This window comes from Panthera pardus, unplaced genomic scaffold (genome assembly GCF_024362965.1).
Source record: "Panthera pardus isolate Hobbes unplaced genomic scaffold, ASM2436296v1 HiC_scaffold_27, whole genome shotgun sequence".
NCBI lineage: Eukaryota > Metazoa > Chordata > Mammalia > Carnivora > Felidae > Panthera > Panthera pardus.
Window position 1 is genome coordinate 693225 of NW_026526843.1, and position 27616 is coordinate 720840.

General features: G+C 37.7%; 1 protein-coding gene across 5 annotated transcripts in view; it reads left to right on the forward strand.

The window, feature by feature from the left end:
* TMLHE (trimethyllysine hydroxylase, epsilon) overlaps positions 1-27616 on the forward strand; it is a 104702-nt gene that overhangs the window by 26544 nt on the left and 50542 nt on the right. For 4 of the 5 annotated variants that reach the window (XM_053891263.1, XM_053891262.1, XM_053891266.1 and 1 more), the window contains 3 exons: positions 10273-10449; positions 16269-16548; positions 26348-26467. In XM_053891263.1, coding sequence (XP_053747238.1) covers positions 10273-10449; positions 16269-16548; positions 26348-26467 — 577 coding nt within the window. The remainder of the gene's footprint in view (positions 1-10272; positions 10450-16268; positions 16549-26347; positions 26468-27616) is intronic. The other variant, XM_053891265.1, reaches the window with a different exon arrangement.

Consider the following 27616-nt stretch of genomic DNA (forward strand, 5'->3'; position numbering starts at 1 on the left):
TTGAGGAGAGAGGAGACAGTGTGAAATAGTCTTCTTGGAGAGTGAGTGAGTGATTTTCCCAGGAAATTATGCAAGGATTGTTTGGCAGTGGTGAGTACTCATTTGAGATTTTTGGTGATGATTTTAAAATGAAAATAGTCATTGTGGTTTAGAAAATTTTCTCTGACAATGTTCAGCTGCTTGGCTACAGGCACAGACAAAGTAGGGACTTGAGTTTTTTAGGAGTGGGGCTTAGAAAAAAAGGAGTGGGGCTTTTTCAGGGAAGTATGGTGGAAGGAGAGAGAAGGGCAAGGGAGTTAGGGTGTTTTCAGGGAATTGATTAAAATGAAGGACCATTGCATCTGGGCTCCATAAGGAGAGAAATGAAAACATTAAAGAAGACAAGATGATGGATGACAAAAAGGAGGTTGTGGTCAATGGATTAGAGTTCTTTGTGGGGTTGAAGGAGTATCAGAGTGAGGAGTGCACAAATAATTGAACTGAAAAGGAACAAGATGTAGGATAGGATGTTAAAAATGAAAATTATAAAGGTATTACAGTTAATGGTGATGAAGTTGTTAAGAATGCTGACAGGAGAGGGATGGCAATAAACTGATCTTTATTTATTTATTTAAAAATAGAGGGGCTCAGGAGATATTTGACTAGAGTAATGAAGAAGGGTAGAGTCATATAGGACAGCATGAGTTTCAGAAGAGCAAGGGAACAACTATCCTACCAGTATGATTACAGCATTGTCTTGCCCTGTTGAGCAAAAACTAGAACACTGTTTCCAAAATACAATCTGATTTCACAACTCCGATTTTAAAAATCTCTTTGTGGAGGCCCACGGTGAAAGACGGTGGTTGCCTAAATGTGGCATGAGAAAGGAGTGGAAAGGTCATATAGATTTTAAAAAGATTTAGGAGGTAGAAGCAGCACACCTTGGTGATCGATCAAATGCAGATTATGAGAAAGATGAGTTAAGGTGAATCCCAAGTTTCTTTTCTGTATTGACATTTTGACCTAGTTAAGAAACATTTGTTTAGTGTCAATTTTGTGTATAGCTGAGAATTTCTAGAGACCCAAGATGTAAGATGTGGTATCCAAGAAACATAAAATAAGTAAATAAATACAAGAAGTATGAATACCTTATGCCATATGCAAATGCAAATTAAGTTGTTACCTACCAAATACTTAATTTCAAAGAAAATGTAGGGTTGTTCAAGGAAGCTTCCTTGAATAAATGAATTTGTAGCCAGATTTTGAAGGAAAAGATGGTCATTTAATTAGGGGAGCTTATAATTTCAAGGAGATAAATGGCAAGGGCAAAGACGAGAATGAACTCAGTCATGGGAAGAAGGACAATAAGCACAGCAATTAAACTAAAATGTAGGGGATGTTCTGGAGCTTGCAAAGAGAGAAGTCTAGCCACATAGGACATAGGATTCTACTACCATACTGTATGTGCCTAGCAACTCCTGAACTGAAAACAGTATATGTATGGCAGGTAGTAGTCAAGATTACTAGATATTGAACAGAGCAAGAGAAGGTCATTCATAGAGGTCATTTCAATGAGAGGATCCTTCTCATTTCTGATGTGTCACCTATATTGGAGTTACCAGTAAGGCAGCTTCAGCACTGCTTGTTGATTTCCTCAACAGACATTTAATGGGCACAACGTCTAGAAGCTAGACGTTGTGATAAGTGCTAAGCATGCAGTGATGAAGAAGGCACACTCAGTATCTTAAAGGTGCTCCTAGTCTTTGGTAAAGACAAACCTGTAGACCATTATAAGACAGCATGATAAATGCTTTTAGGCGATATATAGGGTGCTGTAAGAACAAAGAGGAGAAGTACCTGACCCAAACTGAAGAGTTACATATGACTGCTTATAAGATATAACCTGTGAACTGAGTCATGAATACAGAATATGATTTAGGCAAGGAAAGAGGGGTGAGAAGGTGAGGATAAATGTTCCAGTCAGAGGGAGCTGCATGTACAAGAACTTAAAGGCTGCAGAGAAGATGGCATATTGGCCTATATGGACTGTTGCATAGAGTACAAGGAAGGGTTGGTTGAGAGAAAATGTTTAAAAAGTTATTGAGTTGGTGATATTAGCAAGTCCTGTGAAATCACCAGAAGTGGAAGAGAAGGTGATAAACGATTTTATGGCTATGAATTATTTTGGGAGCCAACAAACACTTTCTGTAAAGGGCCAGATAGTAAATATTTTTGGCTTTATGGGTCATGTACATATCTGTTTCATGGTCTTCTTTGTTTTGTTTTTGTCTTACAACATTTTTAGAATGTAAAAACCATTCTTATCTTGCAAGCTATACGAAAACAGGCTACAGGCTCTATGTGACCCCCAGGCTACTTGTCACATCCTGGATTAGCTCAGTGTAATGACCCATCTGAATGAAGTTAATCACTTTTGTCACTTCAAGGACAGGGTTCTCAATATTTTTAGCTTATGATTTGCATAGGAATTCTATAGAAAGCTATGGATCCTCTCAATGGAAAAATGTAGGACTACCCACACATAAGCACAATTTTATTATTCCATGGATCCTAGGTAGGTCAGGAACTTGCCACTTAACATTGTTTTTTTATATTGTTTGCAAAACAGGTTTCTTTTCATATAGACAAATTTATCTTTTATGATTTTCGTATATATTAAAATGGCCATTCCTACCTCAAGATTGTCACTGTATAATAATTTTATTTTTTATATTTTGATCTATCAGTAATTTACTGTTTTGAATGATATGAATCCAGAGTCAAATCTGTCAAATATTCTTTTTCTGCAAAACTAGTTATTGAATAATATATCTTTTCTCTACTGTTATGAAATGACACCTTTAACATAAACATATTTCCATGTATACTTGGGGCTGTTTTGAAACTCTATTATGTTCCCTTAACCTGTTCATCTATTCTGCACAAATACCATACTTTTTTTTTTTATTCTAGTTAGTCAACATATAGTGTAATATTGGTTTCAGCAGTAGAATTTAGTGATTCATCACTTACATACAACACCCAGTACTCATTACAAGTGCCCTCCTTAATCCCCATCCCAAATCTAGTGCATCCCCTACCCACCTTCCCTCCAGCAGCCCTCAGCTTGTTCTCTATAAGAGTTAAGAGTCGCTTATGGTTTCCCTCCCTGGTTTTTTTTTCAAATATCATACTTTTTACATGACTGTAGCTTTATATATGTTTTTTGTATTTTGTAAGACAGTTACCCCCTTGCCTTTCTTCTTTTTCAAAATTATAAGTTTATTAATCCTGAATATGAATTTTGGAATTAGCCTGTCCAGTACATGAAAATTTCCATGTGAATTTGGACTGGAAGTACATGGAATTTTGTGCATTAATTTGTTGGAGAATTTGTATCTTTTCATTATTGAATCTGCCTCTCTTTGAGCATATTTCTCTGTAAGCGGTCTTCCACATTTTTGCTTATTTCCAGCTGCATTATACTTTTTGTTCCTCTAACAAATTTGATCTCGTTTTCATTTACCTTTCCTATATTAGTAACCCAGTATATAGGAAAGTCTTTAATTTTTTGGCAACTTTTTATTTTGGTATAACTCCAAACTGACAGAAAAGTTGAAAGAAGAGTATAAGTACCTCCTTTATAACCTCTACCCACCTGTGTTTCCTTTTAAAATACTTCAGTGGTTTCCTTTTCCAATATTTTTTTCTTAAATTTTTTAAATTTTTATTTATTTATTATTTTTAATATGAAATTTATTGTCAACTTGGTTTCCATACAACACCCAGTGCTCATCCCAACAGGTGCCCTCCTCAATACCCATCACCCACCCTCCCCGCCCTCCCACCCCACCATCAACCCTCAGATTGTTCTCAGTTTTTAAGAGTCTTTTGTGGTTTGGCTCCCTCCCTCTCTAACTTTTTTTTCCTTCCCCTCCCCCATGGTCTTCTGTTAAGTTTCTCAGGATCCACATTAGAGTGAAAACATATGGTATCTGTCTTTCTCTGTATGACTTATTTCACTTGCATAACACTCTCCAGTTGCATCCACGTTGCTACAAAAGACCATTCTTTCTCATTGCCATGTAGTATTTTCATTTCATTCTTTCTCATTGCCATGTAGTATTCCATTGTATATATAAACCACAATTTCTTTATCCATTCATGAGTTGATGGACATTTAGGTTCTTTCCATAATTTGGCTATTGTTGAAAGTGCTACTATAAACATTGGGGTACAAGTGCCCCTATGCATCACCACTCCTGTATCCCTTGGATAAATTCCTAGAAGTGTTATTGCTGGGTCATAGGGTAGATCTATTTTTAATTTCTTGAAGTACCTCCACACTGTTTTCCAGAGCGGCTGCACCAGTTAGCATTCCCACCAACAGTACAAGAGGGTTCCTGTTTTTCCACATCCTCGCCAGCATCTATAGTCTCCTGATTTGTTCATTTTAGCCACTCTGACTGGCGTGAGGTGGTATCTGAGTGTGGTTTTGATTTGTATTTCCGTGATGAGGAGTGACGTTGAGCATCTTTTCGTGTGCCTGTTGGCCATCTGGATATCTTCTTTTTTTTCCTCTCCTATGAGACTTTATTTTTTTTTCAATATATGAAATTTATTGTCAAATTGGTTTCCATACAACACCCAGTGCTCATCCCAAAAGGTGCCCTCCTCAATACCCATCACCCACCCTCCCCTTGGATATCTTCTTTAGAGAAGTGTCTATTCATGTTTTCTGCCCATTTCTTCACTGGGTTATTAGTTTTTTGGGTGTGGGGTTTGGTGAGTTCTGTATAGATTTTGGATACTAGCCCTTTGTCTGATATGTCATTTGCAAATATCTTTTCCCATTCCGTTGGTTGCCTTTTAGTTTTGTTGATTGTTTCCTTTGCAGTGCAGAAGCTTTTTATCTTCATGACATCCCAATAGTTCATTTTTGCTTTTAATTCCCTTGCCTTTGGAGATGTGTCAAGTAGGAAATTGCTGCAGCTGAGGTCAGAAAGGTTTTTTTTCCTGCTTTCTCCTCTAGGGTTTTGATGGTTTCCTGTCTCACATTCAGGTCCTTTATCCATTTTGAGTTTATTTTTGTGAATGGTTGTAAGAAAGTGGTCTAGTTTCATTCTTCTGCATGTTTCTGTCCAGTTCTCTCAGCACCATTTGTTAAAGAGACTGTCTTTTTTCCATTGGATACTCTTTCCTGCTTTGTCAAAGATTAGTTGGCCATACATTAGTTGGCCATGCAACTGCATTTTTGGAGTCTCTATTCTATCCCATTGGTCTATGTGTCTGTTTTTGTGCCAACACCATGCTGTCTTGATGATTACAGCTTTGTAGTAGAGACTGAAGTCTGGGATTGTGATGCCTCCTGCTTTGGTCTTCTTCAATATTACTTTGGCTATTCAGGGTCTTCTGTGATTCCATACAAATTTTAGGATTACTTTTTCTAGCTTCTAGAAGAATGCTGGTGCAATTTTGATTTGGATTGCATTGAATGTGTAGATGGCTTTGGGTAGTATTCACATTTTAACAATATTTATTCTTCCAATCAATGAGCACGGAATGTTTTTCCATTTCTTTGTATCTTCTTCAGTTTCCTTCAAAGGCTTTCTATAGTTTTCAGCATACAGATCTTTTACATCTTTGGTTAGGTTTATTCCTAGGTATTTTATGATTCTTGGTGAAGTTGTGAATGGGATCAATTTCTTCATTTGTCTTTCTGTTGCTTCATTAAGAATGCAACTGATTTCTGTACATTGATTTTGTTTCCTGCTTCTTTGCTCAATTCATGTGCCAGTTCTAGCAGACTTTTGGTGGAGTCTGTCGGGTTTTCCATGTATAATATCATGTCATCTGCAAAAAATGAAAGTTTGACTTCATTTTTGCCAATTTGGATGCCTTTGATTTCCTTTTGTTGTCTGATTGCTGATGCTAGAACTTCCAACACTATGTTAAACAACAGTGGTGAGAGTGGATATCCCTGTTGTGTTCCTGATCTCAGGGGGAAAGCTCTCAGTTTTTGCCCATTGAGAATGATATTAGCTGTGGGCTTTTCATAAATGGCTTTTATGATGTTTAAGTATATTCCTTCTATCCCGACTTTCTTGACAGTTTTTATTAACAAAGGATGCTGAATTTGGTCAAATGCTTTTTCTGCATCGATTGACAGGATCATATGGTTCTTTTCTTTTCTTTTATTAATATGATGTATCACATTGATTGATTTGCAAATGTTGAAAAAGCTCTGCAGCCCAGGAATGAAGCCCACTTGATCATGTTGAATAATTATTTTTATATGCTGTTGAATTTGATTTGCTAGTATCTTATTGAGAATTTTTCCATCCATATTCATCAGGGATATTGGCCTGTAATTCTCTTTTGTTGCTGGGACTCTGTCTGGTTTAGGAATCAAAGTAATGCTGGCTTCATAGAATGAGTCTGGAAGTTTTCCTTCCCTATCTATTTTCTGGAACAGCTTGAGAAGGATAGGTATTATCTCTGCTTTAAATGTCTGGTAGAATTCCCCAGGGAAGCCATCTGGTCCTGGACTCTTATTTGTTGAGAGATTTTTGATAACTGATTCAATTTCTTCACTGGTTATGGGTCTGTTCAAATTTTCTATTTCTTCCCATTTGAGTTTTGGAAGTGTGTGGGAGTTTAGGAATTTGTCCATTTCTTCCAGGTTGTCCAGTTTGTTGGCATATAATTGTTCATAGTATTCCCTGATAATTGCTTGTATTTCTGAGGGATTGGTTGTAATCATTCCATTTTCATTCATGATTTTATCTATTTGGGTCCTCTCCCTTTTCTTTTTGAGAATTCTGGCTAGGGGGTTTTCAATTTTGTTTATTTTTTCAAAAAACCAACTCTTGGTTTCATTGATCTGCTCTACAGTTTTTTTAGATTCTATATTATTTATTTCTGCTATGATCTTTATTTCTCTTCTTCTGCTGGGTTTGGGGTGTCTTTGCTGTTCTGCTTCTATTTCCTTTAGGTGTGCTGTTAGATTTTGTATTTGGGATTTTTCTTGTTTCTTGAGATAGGCCTGGATTGCGATGTATTTTCCTCTCAGGATTGCCTTCGCTGCATCCCAAAGCATTTGGATTGTTGTATTTTCATTTTCATTTATTTCCATATGTTTTTTAATTTCTTCTCTAATTGCCTGGTTGATCCATTCATTCTTTAGTAGGGTGTTCTTTAGCCTCCATGCTTTTGGAGGTTTTCCAGACTTTTTCCTGTGGTTGATTTCAAGCTTCATAGCATTGTGGTCTGAAAGTGTGCATGGTATGATCTCAATTCTTTTATACTTATTAAGGGCTGTTTTGTGACCCATATGTGATCTATCTTGGAGAATGTTCCATGTGCTCTTGAGAAGAAAGTATATTGTTACTTTGAGATGCACAGTTCTAAATATATCTGTCAAGTCCATCTGATATCGTTCAGGGCCCTTGTTTCTTTACTGATCCTGTGTCTAGATGATCTATCCATTACTGTAAGTGGAGTATTAAAGTCCCCTTCAATTACCACATTCTTACCGATAAGGTCGCTTATGTTTGTGATTAATTGTTTTATATATTTGGAGGCTCCTGTATTTGGCGCATAGACGTTTATAATTGTTAGCTCTTCCTGATGGATAGACCCTGTGATTATTATATAATGCCCTTGTTCATCTCTTGTTACAGCCTTTAATTTAAAGTCTAGTTTGTCTGATATAAGTGTGGCTACTCCAGCTTTATTTTGACTTCCAGTGGCATGATAAATAGTTCTCCATCCCTCACTTTCAATCTGAAGGTGTCCTCAGGTCTAAAATGAGTCTCTTGTAGACAGCAAATAGATGGGTCTTGTTTCTTTATCCATTCTGATACCCTATGTCTTTTGATTGGAAGATTTAGTCCATTTACATTACATTCAGTGTTATTATTGAGAGATATGGGTTTAGAGTCATTGTGATGTCTGTAGGTTCCATGCTTGTAGTGATATCTCTGGTTCACTGTGGTCATTGCATCATTTTACTCACAGAATCCCCCTTAGGATCTCTTGTAGGACTGGTTTAGTGGTGATGAATTCCTTCAGTTTTTGTTTGTTTGGGAAGACCTTTATCTCTCCTTCTATCCTGAATGACAGACTTGCTGGATAAAGGATTCTCAGCTGCATTTTTTTTCTGTTCATCATCACATTGAAGATTTCCTGCCATTCCTTTCTGGCCTGCCAAGCTTCAGTAGATAGGTCTGCCACTAGTCTTATGGGTCTCCCTTTGTAGGTTAGAGCCTGTTTATCCCTAGCTGCTTTCAGAATTTTCTCTTTATCCTTGTATTTTGCCAGTTTCACTATGATATGTCATGCAGAAGATCGATTCAAGCTATGCCTCAAGGGAGTTCTCTGTGCCTATTGGATTTCAATGCCTTTTTCCTTCCCCAGATCAGGGAAGTTCTCAGCTATGATTTGTTCAAGTACATCTTCAGCCCCTTTCTCTCTCTCTTCCTCTTCTGGAATTCCTATTATACGGATATTGTTCTGCTTGATTGCATCACTTATTTCTCTGAATCTCCCCTCATACTCCTGAATTTTTTTTTATCTCTCTTTTTGTCAGCTTCCTCTTTTTCCATAATTTTATCTTCTAATTTACCTATTCTCTCTGCCTCTTCAATCCATGCTGTGGTCGCCTCCATTTAATTTTGCACCTCATTTATAGCAATTTTTAGCTCCTCATGACTATTCCTTAGTCCCTTGATCTCTGTAGCAATAGATTCTCTGCTGTCCTCTATGCTTTTTTCAAGCCCAGCGATTAATTTTATGACTATTATTCTAAATTCTTGTTCCATTGTATTGCTTAAATCGTTTTTGATCAATTAGTTAGCTGTGGCTACTTCCTCTAGTTTCTTTTGAGGAGAATTCTTCCATTTGTCATTTTGGGTAGTCCCTGGGGTGGCTCCAAACTGCAGGTCACTTCCCCTGTGCTGTCCTGAGAAACTTGTGTTGGTGGGCAGGGCCACAGTCAGACCCCATGTCTGGCCCAAGCCCACCACTGGGGCCACAGTCAGACTGGTGTGTACCTTATCTTCCCCTCTCCCAGGGGCAGGACTCACTGTGGAGTGGTGTGGCCCCTGTCTGGGCTATTTGCACACGGCCAGGCTTGTGGTGCTGCTTTGATGGGATCTGGCGTATTAGCCGGGGTGGATCCACAAGGTGCACAGGGGCAGGAGGGGTAGGCTTAGCTTACTTTTCCATAGGTAGTCCCCTGTGGGAGAGGCCCTGCAGCACCGGGAGGGAGGCAGACCTGTCGGAGGGATGGGTCCACAGAAGCACAGCGTTGCGCATTTGCACGGTGCCAGCAAGTTTGGTGACGGGAACTGGTTCCCTTTGGAATTTTGGCTGGGGGATGGGAGAGGAATATAGCGCTTGCCAGCACCTTTGTTCCCTGCCGAGCTGAGCTCTGTCTTCCGGGGCTCAACAACTCTCCCTCCCCGTCCTCTCGCCCTCCTGCTCTCCGAGCAGAGCTGCTGACTTTTAATATTCCACATGTTAAGTCCCGCTGGCTGTGAGAACTCACAGATTCCGGTCCCTCCACTTTTGCAAGCCAGACTTGGGGGCTCTGCCTTGCCGGGAGGGCTGCACCTCCACCTCCTGGCTCCCTCCCTCCAGTCCCTGTAGCACGCACCACCTCTCCACCCTTCCTACCCTCTTCTGTGGGCCTCTCGTCTACGATTGGCTCCAAAGAGTCCGTTCTGCTAGTCTTCTGGCAGTTTTCTGGGTTATTTAGGCAGATGTGGGTGGAATCTAAGTGATCAGCAGGACGAGGTGAGCCCAGCGTCCTCCTATGCCACCATCTTCTCTCCTCTCCTCCTTTTCCAAATTTAGAACTCTGATATGTTTTGAGTTTATCTTGGAGACTGGTGACAATATGGTTATGGACCCAATATTGTCTTTTTTTCCAAATGGCTACCTAGTTGTCCAAACACCATTTATTTTTAAAAGTCATTATTTCCCCAGTGTATAACTATCAGTTTATTAGATACCAAGTTCCTATATTTAGGTGTATTTTTGGACATTTTATATGCATGTGTTGTTTTATCTGCTCTGCCTATCCCAACGTCACTGTTTTAATTCTAGAGATTGCATAGGATGTTTTCTATCTGAGACGCTCGTGTTCCTCTCATTGCTCTTGCTTGTTTCTTGGTAGAAAACTTTTTGAAGGAAGTTTTCTATTGATTATTTTTAAGTTTTCCTCAATAAATAATTATCTCTTTTTGTAAAATAATACATTAAATAATCTGAAAGAATGCTTTCCCCTAGAACTGCAATATGCAAACACCGTGATGCGCTTTGATTATTTGTGGCTTCGAGACCACTGCCGCTCAGCATCTTGCTACAACTCCAAGACCCACCAGCGCAGCCTGGACACTGCCAGTGTAGATTTATGCATCAAGCCAAAGACCATTCGTCTGGATGAGACCACACTCTTTTTCACTTGTGAGTAGACAACAGACTTTGCCTTCATTGGAGTATTCTTCTAAGGAACAATTATTTTGCAAAAACTGGTTTGCCTCATTCCAAAACAGAGAATTCTATTTTTTTAATTGACGTATAATTAACATAAAATATCTTCTTAGTTTCAGGTGTATAACATTGATTTGACAATTCTGTACATTACTCAGTGCTCACCATACATGTAATCACCATCCAAGACCATACAACGTTATTACCGTATTATTGACTGTATATTCCCTACGCCATACCTTTCATCTCTGTGGCTTGTTGACTTGATAACTGAAGTTTGTACCTCTTAATCCCCTTCACCTACTTTGCCCCTCCTCCTCCCCCTTGGCAGCCACCAGTTTGTATTTGCTATCTTGTATTTGAGAAACTGGTTTTTTGTTCGTTTGTTTTGTTTTTTAGATTCCACATATAAGTGAAATTATGTGGTATTTGTCTTTTTCTGTCTGACTTATTCCACTTAACAAATACCTTCTGGGTCCATCCATGTTGTTGCAAATGGCAAGATCTCATTTTTTATGGCTGAATAACATTCTATTGTGTGTATATATATCTCATCTTCTTTATCCATTCATCTATCAGTGGTCACTTGGGCTGCCTCCCTATCTTGGCTATTGTAAATAATGCTGCAACAAATATAGGGGTGCATGTATCTTTTCAAATTAGTGTTTTCTTTGAGTAAATACCCAACAGTGGAATTATTAGATGGGATGGTATTTCTATTTTTAATTTTTTGAGGAACCACAAAGCTGTTTTCCACAGTGGCTGCATCAATTTACATTCCTGCCAGCACTTCATAAGTGATCCCTTTTCTCCACATCTTCGACAACACTTGTTATTTCTTATCTTTTTGATGCTAGCCATTCTGACATGTGTAGGTGATATCTCTGTGGTTTTCATTTGCATTTCCTTGATGATGAGAGATTTTGAGCATCTTTTCATGTGTCTTTTGACCATCTGGATGTCTTCTTGGAAAAATGTTTATTCAGGTTCTCTGTTTTTAATCAGATTATTTGCTTTTTGATGTTGAATTTTGTTAGTTCTTAATATATTTTGGATATTAACCCCTTATAGGACATATCATTTGCAAATATCTTCTATTCACCAGATTGCCTTTTTGTTTTGATGATGGTTTCCTTTGCTGTGCATAAGCTTTTTATTTTTATGTAGTCCCAAATAGTTTACTTTTGCTTTTATTTCCTTTGCCTTGGGAGACATATCTAGAAGAAGGTTGCTATGGCCGATGACAAAGAAGTTACTCCCTCTGTTCTCTTCTAGGATTTTTATGGTTTCAGGTCTTACATTTAGGTCTTTAATCCATCCTGAGTTTGGTGTGTGTGTGTGTGTGTGTGTGTGTGTGTGTGTGTGTGTGTGTGTATGGTGTAATAAAGTGGTCCAGTTTCATTTTTTTGCACGTTGCTCTCCAATTTTCCCAACATCATTCGTTAAAGAAACTGTCTTTTTCCCATTGCATATTCTTGCCTCCTTTGTTGAAGATTAATTAACCATATATTCATGAGCTTATTTCTGGGCTCTCTATTCTGTTCCATTGATCTAAGTGTCTATTTTGTGCCAGTACCACACTGTTTTGATTATTACAACCTTGTAGTATATCTTGAAATCTGGGATTGTGATACCTCCAGTTTTGCTCTTCTTTCTCAGGATTACTTTGGCTATTCAGGGTCTTTTGTGGTTTCATACAAACTTTAGGATTATTTGTTTTAGTTCTGTGAAAAATACTGTTGGTATTTTGATAGGGATTGCATTGAATCTGTAGATTGGTTTGGGTAGTATCGACATTTTAACAATATTAATTCTTCCAATCCATGACTATTGGATTACTTTCCGTTTTTTGTTGTTGTTGTTCAATTTCTTTCATTCATGTCTCATACTTTTCACGGTATAGGCCTTTCATCTCATTGGATAAATTGATTCCTAAGTATTTCATTCTTTTCAGTTCAATTGTAAATGGGATTGTTTTCTTAACTTTTCTTTCTGCTACTTTATTATTAATGTATAGATACACAATAGATTTCTGTATATTAATTTTGTATCCTGCAACTACTGAATTTATTTACTGAATAAAAGCATTTCTTTGCAACTTCCTGTGAATCTATAATTATTTCAAAATAAAAAGTGAAAAGAAAAAAGCTTTGGAGGAAACAATATTTACAATCAATACTTTTGACTACTGATTTCTCTATAGTAAAAAAAAACCATGCCATAGAAAGGTTTATTTCTATGCAAAACATTTGCAACATGCATTACAGAGACTGAAAACCTATTAATGTATAAGGTATTTTATTGCCAGTTTGTAAAGAAAAGCACTAGTATTCAATAGAAAAATGTGAGAAAGAAGTGAACAGGCAGATCGTTAAAGCATGAGTCATCAAATATTCTGTAAAAGGCCAGATAGTAAAAACTTTTAGGTTTTGCTAGCTGTACAGTCTCTGTCACAACTGTTCAGCTATTCAATTCTTCAGTAGTAGGGTGAAAGCAGACATACTCAATATGTAACCAAGTGAGTATCATGTGTTCCAAAACAGGTGTGATAAAGACAACTGCCAGGCAGATTTGGCCTGTGGGCCATCGTTTGGTAACCCTTGCATTTAAAAAATGTGTCTTACAGATGGCTAACAGACACATGAAAAGATGCTGAACATCACTCATCATCAGGGAGATGCAAATCAAGACTACAATGAGATACTACCTCACACCTGTCAGAATGGCTAAAATCAACAACACAAGAAACAACAGGTACTGGCGAGGATGTGGAGAAAGGGGAACCTTCTTACACTGTTGGTGGGAATGCAAACTGGTGCAGCCACTCTGGAAAACAGTATGGAGGTTCCTCAAAAAAATTAAAAATAGAACTATCCCATGACCCAGCATTTGCACTTAGGAATTTACCCAAAGGACACAAAAATACTGACTTGAAGGGACACATGCATCCCAATGTTTACAGCAGCACTATCAACAATAGCCAAATTATGGAAAGACCTCAAATGCCCATTGACTGATGAATGGACAAAGAAGATGTGTATACACACACACACACACACATACTGGAATATTACTTAGCCATCAGAAAGAATGAAATCTTGCCATTTGCAATGATACAGATGGAGCTAGAGCGTATTATGCTAAATGAAATAAGTAGACAGAGAAAGACAAATACCATATGATTTCACTCATATGTGAAAATTAAGAAACAAAATAAATAAGCAAAGGGAAAAAGAGAGAGAAAAACAAACCAAGAGCTAGATTGTTAACTATAGACAACAAACTGAGGGTTGCTGGAGGGGAGGTGGATGGGGGGATAGGTTAAATGGGTAATGGACATTAAGGAGAGCACTTATTGGGGCGCCTGGGTGGCTTGGTCGGTTAAGCGTCCAACTTCGGCTCAGGTCATGATCTCATGGTCCGTGAGTTCGAGCCCCGCGTCGGGCTCTGTGCTGACAGCTCAGAGCCTGGAGCCTGTTTCAGATTCTGTGACTCCCTCTCTCTCTGCCCCTCCCCTGTTCATGCTCTGTCTCTCTCTGTCTCAAAAATAAATAAACGTTTAAAAAAAAAAAATAGGATAGCACTTATTGCAATGAGCACTGGGTGTTGTATGTAAGTGATGGATCACTAAATTCTACTCCTGAAACCAATATTACGTTATATGTTAATTAACTGGAATTTAAATAAAAACTTGAAATAAAGTAATAATTTAAAAATAAAAAGATGTATGTCTAACAAATATAAATGTCTAACAAATGTTCTTATTAGCCTTATTAGTAAATGAATAAACTAAAATTATTACAATAAGAGCTTTACCTACCGAATTGGAAAAACTATCTTTAAAAAATAAGCAGGGGCGCCTGGGTGGCGCAGTCGGTTAAGCGTCCGACTTCAGCCAGGTCACGATCTCTCGGTCCGTGAGTTCGAGCCCCGCGTCAGGCTCTGGGCTGATGGCTCGGAGCCTGGAGCCTGTTTCCAATTCTGTGTCTCCCTCTCTCTCTGACCCTCCCCCGTTCATGCTCTGTCTCTCTCTGTCCCAAAAATAAATTAAAAAAAAAAAAAAAGTTGAAAAAAAAAAAAATTAAAAAAAAAAATAAATAAAAAAAATAAAAAAAAATAAAAAATAAGCATACTCTATTTTGATAGGTGCATATATATTGCTGTAGAGAATGAAAATTGGTATACTTTTTAAAAATAGTGTGGGAACATTTTTTAAATATTTATTTTGAGAGAGAAAGAGCAGGAGCAGGGCAGGGGCAGAGAGAGACGGAGAGAGAGAATCACAAGCAGGCACCACACTGTCAGTGCAGGGCCCAATGCGGGGCTTAATCTCACAAACTGTAAGATCATAACCTGAGCCAAAATAAAGAGTTGGACGCTTAACTGACTGAGCCACCCAGGCACTCTGAAATTGGTAGACTTTCTAATAAAGTAACTTAAATGCATCAAGACTCGTAAAAGTTTAGATCTTCAGATTTAACAATTCCACCTTCTGTGTTCCTATTTTAAGAAAATTATCAGAATTATAAACAAGGATGTTACTATTAAATAATAAGGAAATGAAAGAAAAAAACCCTACATGCTCCAGAGAAAATTGGTTAGGGAAATCTTGGTAGTCCATATTCTGCAAATTATAAGAATTTTTATGAAGATTTCATTTTTTAAGTTTTATTTTTATCCCAGTTAGTTCACATAAAAGTGTAATATTAGTTTCTGGCGTAGAATTTAGTGATTCGGCGCTTCCATAAAACACCCGGTGCTCATCACAAGTGCCCTCTTAATCCCCATGACCTATTTCACCCATCCCTCCACCCACCTCCCTTCTGGGAACCATCAGTTTCTTCTCTATAGTTAAGAGTCTATGAATTTATGAAACAATCATAGGATGAAGATTTAAAATTTTTAAAATGTTTATTCATTTATTTTGTGAGAAAGAGAGAGCACAAGCAAAGGAGGGGAAGAGAGAGAGAATCCCAAGTAGTCTGCACACTGCCAGCACAGAGTCTGTCGTGGGATCAATCCCATTAGCATGAATGAGATCATGTCCTGAGCCGAAATCAAGAGCTGGATGCTCAACTGACTGAGCCACCCAGGTGCCCCAAAGATTTAAATTTTTATTGATAAAATCATTCTTAAAATATTAAGTTACAAAGGCAGGGTACATGGGAAAAAAGTGGAAGGAATGATGCCAGGCTGTTAACAGTGGTTTCATCTGCATGGTAGAATGGTAAATATAGGTAGTTTTTAAAATCTTTCTCATATGTTTTATGCTTTACAAATTCTTTATGATACTTTTATTGTCATGGGGTGGGAAGCCAAACAGAGAGAAACAGAGACAGAGAAAGAGAAGTAAAAAGAAGTGAGAGAAAAGATGCCAGCAAAGCCTTTTACTCCCCTTGCTATACCCTTTGCATATCCTGAAGATTTTCTAAAGCATTTGGGGGGGGATTTTTTTTTTACTTTTTGGGGTTTTTTTTGGCACAGTGGGCAAAGTCACTTATGAAATCATTATCCTGTTATATTGATGTCATATCATTAGGTCAAACTACCCTAATTCATTTAGTCCATTCTAGTTGGTAAGATGTATTTGTTCATTCATTCACTTATTAATTCATACTACTCAACCTACAAATATTTCTGTTCTCAGGAACATTCTAGGCACTTGTTTTAATTTTGTTCCATAAACAATATAGCACTGGGTAATTGGTTGCTAAAAATAACATTCTTAACCAGTAAATTATTGGCAGTACTTATAACTATTATTTTAATGTCTTTTATTTTTCCCTTAAAAGGGCCAGATGGTCATGTGACTAAATATGATTTGGATTGGCTGGTGAAAAACAGCTATGAAGGGCAGAAACAAAAGGTCATCCAGCCTAGAATCTTATGGAATGCTGAAATCTACCAGCAAGCCCAAGTTCCATCTGTAGATTTCCAGAGCTTCCTAGAAACAAATGATGGATTAAAGAACTTTCTGCAAAATTTTCTGCTGTATGGAATTGCATTTGTAGAAAATGTCCCTCCCACTCAAGAACACACAGAGAAGTTGGCTGAAAGGATCAGCTTGATCAGGTAACTTATTAGTTTCTAATATCTATAGTAATAATTTCCAGAGCATTAATACCAGTAAAATAACAACAGGGTATGGTCACCTTGTTTTTAATCATGAATATTTTGTGGTCTGAATAAAGTGATTCCCATTTATAGTGCTTTATTCGAGGCCCAGATTTCTAATCTCTAAAGACACTTACATGTTAAATATGATGAAGACTTCAAAGTCACTGTAAAATTTTTCAGCTTAGTGGTCCTCAAAGTGACAAGTACCATTGTACACTAGGAGGAGGACTAACTTTGGATAAAGAGAATCAGGTAGTATTCTGAGTTCCACCATCAGGGGATTGTGTGAACATAGGCAACTCCATTACACTCACACCTGTACCCTCCACTTCCACCTCTACCCCCTTGGCCTTGATTTTCCCATCTGAACAATTAGAGGATTGAATAAAATGGTGTCTAAAGATCATCCAGTTTTGACCTACTATGATTGCTAAGGCTTGATTCAGAGACTAGTTGTTAATAATACTGCCTTACACAATATAGCATGTAACCAACAAATTTACACCATTATTTTCTTTTGGTCATTATAGAAATCATGATAAGTGTATATTTTATCTCCTGTTCTGCTGAGCCACTTGAGACCCACATATATTAAGTAGGTGGCTTGCCCGGTATTGTTCTGCTAGTAGGTAGTAGAACTGGGATTTGGGGTAGAGCTGAGATGGTGGTGTACTAGGAGGACCCTAGCTTTGCCTTGTCCCTCAAACACAGATAGATAACTATCAAATCATTCTTAATACCCAAGAAATTGACCTGAGGAGTGATAGAACAAACTACAACTAGAGGGAGAGAAGAGGCCACATCAAGGAAGGTAGGAAGTGCAGAGACACAATTTGGGGGAGAAACGTACTGTAGGTGCTGTGGGAGGAAGAGAGCCCTGGTTGCAGAGAAAGGTGAGAGAGAGTGGAGCACACAGGGATAAGCACAAGGAGATCACTTCTGCAAAGCCATTGGCCGGGAAAACAAGAGGGGCTGATTTTCATGAGTTTTTGCAGTCAATGGGGCTCAAAGACTGGAATTTTAGAGGTCCCCAGACTTGACTGGGATAGAAACCTGAGGACACTGCCTGACTCCTAGAGAGAAGGCAGGCAAACAACCTGGGGATAGATGGCTCGATATGAGGAACTACTAAGTAAGGCACACGAGAAGAGACTGTTCACTCTTCTTGGAGCACATCTGTGAGAGGTGACATTGCCTTTCTGAGGACAAAAGACGACACCATTTTCCTCTCCCGCCCCTCAGCATAGGCATAAAGATACCTGCAGAGGGTAGCTAACCGGGAAATTAGCTGTTTAGCCTTCTTGCTCCAAATCCCACACCCACGTGCTCTGGTACACCTACCCTTCCATGTCAAACTGTATCCATTTCAGTGTGGCAAAACCCTTTCCCAGAGGACCAGCACAGCCCCCTGGCACAGCAGGTCCCTAAATTTTGGAGTTCTAAAAGTCAGCAGGCTTGGCTGAGATAGATCCCAGAGTATACTGTGCTGCTCCAAGCAGGCATATGACCCAGAGACAGTGTTAAAATGGTGATCTGAAAAACACATAGGACACACAACGGGAAATTATTTGCTCCTCTGGGGGTGCTTTTCTCAGAGCAGGAAGCATGGACTCCCTTCCACAGGGACAAAGGAGCGGGCTGGCACAATTTTCCTCCCTCGCCCCTCAGCATAAACCAACTTCAGGAAAACAGCACAGTGCCAACACAAACTGACTAATCTGCTTACACGAAGTCACACTTTGTGCTGCTGGTACTGCTTTTCTCGGGCAAGTGTGCCTAGGACCATCACAGCAGGCCCCTTCCCCCAGAAGATCAGCACAAACCCCTGCCCACACCATGTCTCCCAACCAGAGAGTTGTTCAAGGCTTCAGTTCTAGTGGAAGTAGCATCAGGTCCCTTTTAACAAGCAGACCAGAGCACACCTAGTTAAAATGCACCACACTTTGGCTAAGGTGCAAACACTCCCCACTGCATGCAAGAAGAGCCTCTGCAGGAACTGACCTGAGGGATAGAGCAGCCAAAACACAGCAGCAGAATCACACAACACACATCAAAGACACTCCCTAAAGCACCAGGCTCTGGATGCTATATGACCTCTTCATACAGCCATTTACACTCAGGAGCAGAAACTAACAGACTTTTCTAACACAAAGAAGAAGACAGAGACCTAGACAGAATGCCAAGACAAGAATTCATCTCCAAAGAAAGAACAAGAAGAGGTCATGGCCAGGGGTCTAATTGAAACAGACAGACATAATTTAATATGCCTGATGGAGAATTTAAAGCAACAATCATAAAGATACTTGCTGGTTGGAAAAGTAAGGGAGACATCAGGGAGACCCTTACCACAAAATAAAAGAGTTAAAAAACAATCCATCAGAAATGAAAAATGTGATAACTGAGATTCAAAACCAACTGGTTGTAATGACCACAAGGATGGAAGAAGCAGAAGAATGAATTAGTAATATACCAGATAGAATTATGGAAAATAATGAATTTGAACAAAAGAGAGAAGAGTGATGGATCACAAGAATAGACTTAGGGAACTCAGTGACTCCATTAAATGTAATAATATTTGTATCATAGGGGTCCCAGAAGAAGAGAGAGAAAGGGGGAAGATTTATTTGAGGAAATAATGGCTGAACACTTCCCTAATCTGGAGAAGGAAAGAGACATCCAGAATCAGGAGGCACAGAGAACTTCCATAAAAATGAAAAAAAAAGCAGGCCAGCAAGATATATTGTAGTTAAATTTGCAAAACATAGTGATAAAGAAAAAAATCCCAAAAGCAGCAAGACAAAAGAAGTCCCTAACTTATAAGGGAAGACCCATAAGGCTAGCTGGAGATTTCTCAACAGAAATTTGGCAGGCCAGAGGGAATGGCATGATTTGTTCAAAGTACTGAATGGGAAAAACCTGCAGCCAAGAATACTCTATCCAGCAAGGCTATCATTCAGAATATGAGGAGAGATAAAGACTTTCCCAGACAAACAAAAACTAAAGGAGTTAGTGATCATTAAACCAACCCTGCAAGAAATATTAAAGGGGGCTCTTTGAGTGGAAAGGAGAGAACAAAATTGACAAGGACAACAAAGGATCAAAGAAAATCTCCACAATGACAAAGCAAGTAATAAAATGGTATTGAGTACAGATCTATAAGTAATCACTCTGAATGTAAGTGGACTAAACACTCCAATCAAAAGACATAGGGTGTCAGAATGGATAAAAAAAGAAGATACATCTGCATGCTACATATAAGAGATTCATTTTAGACCTAAAGACATCTGCAGATTGAACATGAGAAATATTTATCATGCAAATGGACATCAAAAGAAAGCCATAATAGCCAAACTTCTATGAGACAAACTTGATTTTAAACAAGTCTTTGTAAGAAGAAATGAAGAAGGGCACTATATCAAAATAAAGGTGACTATCCCATAGAAAGATATAACAATCATAAATATTTATGCCCCCAACTTGAAGCATGCAAATATATAAACAATAGCATATATAAAGGAACTAACTGATAATAATACAATAATAGTAGGGGACTTTAACACCCCATTTACACCAATGGACAAATTAAGCAAAAAATCAACAAGGAAACAATGGCTTTGAATGACACACTGGACCAGATGGACTTAATAGATATATTCAGAACATTTCATCCCAAAGCAGCACACTACAGTTTTTTCAAATGCACATGGGACATTCTCCAGAATAGACCACTTACTAGGTCAAAAAACAGACCTCAACAAGTACGAAAAGACTTTTATCATACCATGTATGTTTTATGACCACAACACTATGAAACTTGAAGTCAGCCACAAGAAAAAAATTGGAAAGACCACAAACACATGAGGGTTAAACAGCATGCTACTAAACAATGAGTGGGTTAACCAGGAAATCAAAGAAGAAATTTAAAAATACATGGAAACAAATGAAAACATGATGCTCTAAAATCTTTGGAACTCAGCAAAAGTGGTCCTAAGAAGGAAATATATAGCAATACAAGCCTACATCAAGAAGCAAGAAAAATCTCAAACAACCTAAACTTACACCTAAAGCAGCAATAAAACAACAACAAATGAAGCCTAAAGCCAGCAGATAAAGGGACATAATAAAGATTAGACCAGAAATAAATGATATAGAAACTAAAAAACAAAACAAAACAAAACAGTAGAACAGATCAGTGAAACCAGGAGCTGATTTTTTGAAAAAATTAATAAAATTGATACCCCCTAGCTGTTGCAGACTTTGAGTCTGGAGTTCTCTCTTGTCCAGCAAGAGAGTGGATGCAGAATTGAATATGAGAGAGGCTAATGTCCGGGAGGTGACAAGAGCCTCGAATAAGGGTCCTTGCTCAGTTTTTATTAGGATCAGAAGGCTTACAAACGTGATGGACATGCAGAAAGAGACAATGAAACAGTAAACATTAACTCGTGTGTGATAGAAAAGGGGTTTCGAAGATGTGCAGTGTTAGGGGTTTGGGTCAATACAAAACAAACTCACGGTGCCAAGCAGATGGTTTACAGCAGGCACAAGGCTCCACGTCTGTTTATCTTAGCTTGCCTAGGGGATAAGAGAGATAGAGCAGGCTACCTTAGGATCAACAAGGCACTTTTCTTTTGCTAATTAGCTCTGCTCTGGGCAATTTCACCGTGCTGCAGTCTATAGCCCTGTTTACCTGTTTACCTATTCTGGACCTTAAGTCCTGTGACAGCAGCTTTCTGTTTTGTTCTATGCTGGGAGCACTTTCGCCCTATTTGCCTAATCTTGGATGCTTTCATTGTAAGCCTTGTTAACCCATTGGTACAAGCTCAGGGAATTCCAAAACTTATTCCCCACACTTAGTGAGTCTTATCAAAAGAAAATAGATTGGTCTCAAATAAATTAAATCAAAATTAGGGAGGAGAAATAACAACCAACACCACATAAATACAATTATAAGAAAATATTATGAAAAACCATATGCCAACAAATTGGACAACCCGTAAGAAATGGATTAATTCCTAGAAACATAAACAACCAAAACTGAAACAGGAAGAAATAGAAAACTTGAACAGACTGATAATCAGAAAAGAAATTGAATCAGTAATAAATCTCCCAACAAACAAAAGTCCAGGGCCAGATGGCTTCACGGGTGAAATCTAACATTCATTTAAAGAAGGGTTAAAACCTATTCTTTTCAAACTGTTCCAAAAGATAGAAATGGAAGGAAAAGTTCCAAACTCATTCTGTAAGACCAGCATTACCCTGATTCCAAAACCAAAGACTCCACTAAAAAACAGAACTACAGGCAAATTTCCCTGATGAATATGGATGCAAAAATTCTCAACAAACTACTAGCAAATCGAATCCTACATTACATTAAAAGAATCATTCACCATGGTCAAGTGGGATTTATGCCTAGGCTTCAGGGGTGGTTCAGTGTTTACAAATAAATGAGCATGACACCACATTAATAAAAGATAGGATAAGAACCATATGACCCTCTCATTAGATGCAGAGAAAGCATTTGACAAAATACAATATCCATTCGTGATAAATAAAAAAAATACCTCAACAAAGTAGGGATAGAGGCAACATACCTCAACATAATAAAAGCCATATATGAAAAACCCAGAGCAAATATCGTCAATAGGGAAAAACTGAGAGCTTTTCCTCTATGGTCAGGAACAAGATAGGTATGTCCAATCTCACCACTGTTACTTAACATAATACTGGAAGTCTTAGCTTCAGCAATCAGAAAAACAAAAAAATAAAAGGCATCCAAATAGACAAGGAAGAAGTCAAACTTTCACTATTTGCAGATGACCTGATACTCTATTATAGAAAACCCAGAAGATTCCACCAAAAAATTTGCTTAAACTGATACACAAGTTCAGTAAAGTGACAGGATATAAAATCAACATACAGAAATGTGTTACATTTCTATACTCCAATAATGAAGCAACAGAAAGAGAAATCAAGGAATCAATCCCATTTAAAATTGCACAAAAAAAAAGGTAAGATACCTAGGAATAAGCCTACCCAAAGAGGTAAAAGATCTCTATTCTGAAAACTAGGAAACACTGGTGAAAGAAATTGAAGATGACACAAAGAAATGGAAAAACATTCCATGCTTAAGGATTGGAAGAACAAATATTGTTAAAATGTCTATGTTATACACTTTTAATGCAATCCCTATCAAAATACCACTAACATCTTTCACAGAGCCAGAACAAACAATCCTAAAATTTTTATGAAACCACAAAAGATCCCAAATAGCCAAAGCTATTGGGATTAGAAACCAATCTTAAAAAAGAAAAGCAAAGCTGGAGGCATCATAATTCTGGACTTCAAGTTCTATTACAAAGCTGTGGTGATCATGACAGTATAGTAATGGCACAAAAACAAACACATAGATCAATAGAACAGAATACAAAACCCAGAAAGTAACCCACATCTCTATGGTCAATTAATCTTCAACAAAGCAGGAAAGATGAGAAAAAGACAGTCTCTTCAACAAATAGTGTTGGGAAAACTGGACGGCAACATGCAGAAGAATAAAACTGGACCACTTTCTTATACCATACACAAAAATAAATTCAAAATAGATGAAAGACCTCAATGTAAGACAGGAAAACCATCAAAATCCTACAGAAGAACAGAGGCAGAAACTTCTTTGACCTCAGCCATAGGAACTTCTTACTAGACATGTCTCCAGAGGCAAGGGAAATGAAAGCAAAAATGAACTATTGTGACTTCATCAAGATAAAAAGCTTCTGCACAGTGAAGGAAATGATCAACAAAACTAAAAGGCAGTGTTCAGAATGGGACAAGATATTTGCAAATGGCATTTCTGATCAGGGGTTAGTATCAAAAATGTAGAAAGAACTTATCAAACTCAACACACAAAAACCAAATAATCTTGTCAAGAAATGGGCAGAAGACATGAGTAGACATTTTTCCAAAGCAAACGTGCAGCTGGCTAACAGAGACTTGAAAAGTTGCTCAACATCACTCATCAACAGGGAAATGCAAATCAAAACTGCAATGAGATATCACCTCACATCTGTTGGAATGAATGGATGAAACTAACAACACATGAAACAACAAATGTTGGTGAGAATACAGAGAAAGGAGAACCCTTTTGCACTGTTGGTGGGAATGCAAACTGGTACAGGCACTCTGGAAAACAGTATGGAGGTTCCTCAAAAAAATTAAAAATAGAACTACCCTATGACCCAGCAATTGCACTGCTAGGTATTTACCCAAAGGATAAAAAACACTGACTCAAAGGGACACATGCACCCTGATGTTTATAACAGCATTACCAATATAGCCAAATTATGGAAAGACCCCAAATGTCCATCAACTTATGAATGGATAACGATGTGGTATGTACATACAATGGGATATTACTCAGCCATCAGAAAGAATGAAATCTTGCCATTTGCAATGACATGGATGGGGCTAGAGTGTTCTATGCTAAATGAAATAAGTCAGAGAAAGATACCATATGATTTCACTCATACATGGAATTTAAGAAACAAAACAGGTGAACATAGGGGGAAAAGATAGGCAAACCAAGAAATACATGCTTAACTATAGAGAACAAACTGAGGGTTGGTGGAGGGGAGGTGGGTGGAGGGATGGGTTAAATGGATGATGGCCATTAAGGAGGGCCCTTTTTGGGATGAGCACTGGGTGTCATATGCAAGTGATGAATCACTGGGTTCTACTCCTGAAGCCAAGACTACACTGTATGTTAACTTGAATTTAAATTAAAAAAAAGAATGAAATCGTGCCATTTGTAATGACGTGCATGGAATCAGAGAGTGTAATACTAAGCTAAATAAGTCAGTCAGAGAAAGACAAATGCCATATGACTTTACTTATATGTGGAATTTAAGAAACAAAACGAATGAGCAAAGGTGTAAAAAGAGAGAGAGGCAAACGAAGAAAAAAACTCTAGAGAACAAACTGATGGTTACCAGACGGGAGGTGAAGGGGGAAGGGTTAAATAGGTGGTGGCGATTAAGGAGTTCACTTGTCATGATGAGCCGTGGGTGTTGAATCACTCTAGTGTACACCTAAAACTAATATTACGCTGTATGCTAACTAACTGGAATTTAAATTAAATTTAAATTTAAATTTTTAAGTTAATTTTTAATTTAAAAATTAAAAAAATAGTGTGATGTATATATAACAGTGCTACCAGAATACGTTCACTAATAACAATTCAGTAATTAACTTAAAAATACTAGAATTCAGATAGGTCAGGCTTCCTGATCCTAAATACAGTGTCGTTTCCACTTGCCAGTCTGCATTTGTATGTAGTACTTGGATTGATCTTGTGTAGTATTAAATGTGATGTAAACATACTTTGTTATAATTAGTACTTTCCTTTTACTTGATAAGGGCTAGATATAGCTCATTATGTAGCAGATAGTGTGCTGGGTCATTTGCCCTATCCTTGTACAGCATAATCAACATTTTGAGCCGTTTAGTTCTAAACACATTTTAAGAACTTTCAAGTAAATGAACCTGTGCTGTAAATAAATTGAGAGGGCTTTAGGGATTATAGTCCATGAGAAAGGATGTTTCCTGTTTGGCCTTTGAGGGTTCAGAAAATAAGATGAACACTGAAAAGTAAAGAATTAAAGTGACCTTTGGTCAGATGTGAGCCACCAGGAAAATAATTGTAAAATCAAAACCCATGATGTATATCTCAAGGAAAGATACAGCAACAGTGATACAGCATCTCCCTAAATACTTGCTAACAGAAACTATCTTCTCTTTTTCTTATTCCTCCCTGTCCAAAAGATGGGTGAGGACCTACATTAACCACTTCTAAAAGCATCTGCATAAAGACATCTTTTTCTATGTAAGGAAAGTGAGCATAGGAGAGAACCTTGAATGTGAAAGCTATTAAAAGTAGGCATATAAACAAAGAGGAATGGTTCCCTAAACTTTGAAACTACAATATACAGTTGACCCTTGAACAATGCGGGGGCTTAGGGGAACTGACCCCCCACCCACACCACACGTTGAAAATTCACGTATAACTTTTTGACTCCCCAAAAACTTAACTGCTAATAGCCTACTGTTGACCCGAAGCTTTACCAATAACAATTAACATGTATTCTGTATGTTATACGTATTATATACTGTATTCTTACAATAAAGGAAGCTAGAGAAAATAAAATGTTAATAAGAAAATCATAGGGAGCTTGGGTGGCTCATTTGGTTAAGCATCCGACTTTGGCTCAGGTCATGATCACACAGTTCATGGGTTTGAGCCCCACGTCAGGCTCTATGCTGACAGCTCAGAGCCTGGAGCCTGCTTCAGATTCTGTGTCTCCCTCTATGTCTGCTCCTTCCCCACTTGCACTCTCTCTTTCTCAAAAATAAATAAACATTAAGAAATTAAAAAAAAAAAAGAAAACCATAAGGAAGAGAAAATATATTTACAATAATGTATTTATTGAGAAAACATCCATGTACGAGTGGATCCATGCAGTTCAAACCTGTGTTGGTCAAGGATCAACTGTTCTTTCAGTTTTCCCCCCAACTTCCTAAAATATTAATCAGTTACAGAATTGTTAAGACTGGTGGTGTGTTCAAATGTCATCTACACCTTACGGACAGAAATCTGGAGCCAAAAAACTAATGTTATTTGTGAATAACTAAAGGAGTTATTAGAGTTGTAAAAGACAAAATTAAAAATTTCAAATAGTTAAAAATCTTTCTTCATTTCATTTGACAGAGAAACCATCTATGGGAGGATGTGGTATTTCACTTCAGACTTCTCCAGGGGTGACACTGCATACACCAAGCTGGCTTTGGATCGGCACACTGACACTGCCTATTTTCAGGAGCCCTGTGGGTAAGTGGATTCGAATTTTCCATATTAGGATCTTTACATGTGATGGTCTTGAATAATTTCTTAATCATTTTCCATTCTATTTGAACCAATATCATATCTGCTGCTGACGTTTATGACTATTTCTTTTTATTCTCTTAGCAACACGGTCATTTTTAAATACCCTTGCTCAGTTTTAGAACTTACAAGAATAAGTTTTTTGAAATGATTGAAAATACACCTTACTGCATAAGTGGATCTTAATTTTGCTTAATTTACATTTTGTCAAAGTAATTACAAATAACATAAAAAAGTATTGCCTAACCATTAATTTTGGAATTGCACAGTTTTCTTATATTTAGTTATATTGCAAAGAGGTCAGTATTCTAGACACAGCTGCTTTGGGTGGTGTTAACAGGAATTTGAATCCAATTTATAAGAAGGTGCAGAGGAGGAATTAATGAAAATTTTTTCACATAGAATCAGAAGTTGCTGAGCCAAAGATATACCATACTTTTTCCCCTTTATTGATATATAGTTGACATAAAACATTATATAAATTAATAGTTGATATAAAACATTGTATAAATTTAAAGTGTATAGTGGTTATATATTGTAATCTGATTATCATTGTAGCTAACAGAGAGTAGATCTTAAATGTTCTCACCACAAAAATAAAATGATAATTATGTGACATGATGAATAAATACCATACTGAACTTATCTACTATTTGCCACTTATTAGAGGTAACTTTGTAGTTGTTATTTTGTTGTTATTGATCTTGCTCCTGCATATATAGATGATAAGCCTGAGGCACAAAGATACTACTAAAGTGAGTGTACATATGCATTTATAAAGAGCATATGAGCGGGTGATAATATGCAATTGATTGTGGCTACATAGATTTTCTTAAAGAGTTTGGAACTTAAGAATATTTGGTTCAGGAGAGGAAGAATAAAGCAGCTTTTAGAGGGTCCTTGTCAATGTTATCAATATATGAAGATCCCAACAGCCTGCATCCTCATTCAAGGGGGTGCAGAAGGAAGAAAGAGGAAATGGGATGAGAAACAACTAGACAGAGGTTGACATTCAAATACTGAAAAACGCTTTTCTCAAATTTGACCAACTCACTACCAAAGATAATCAGTTAGTTGTCTGTGCCTTTAATTTAA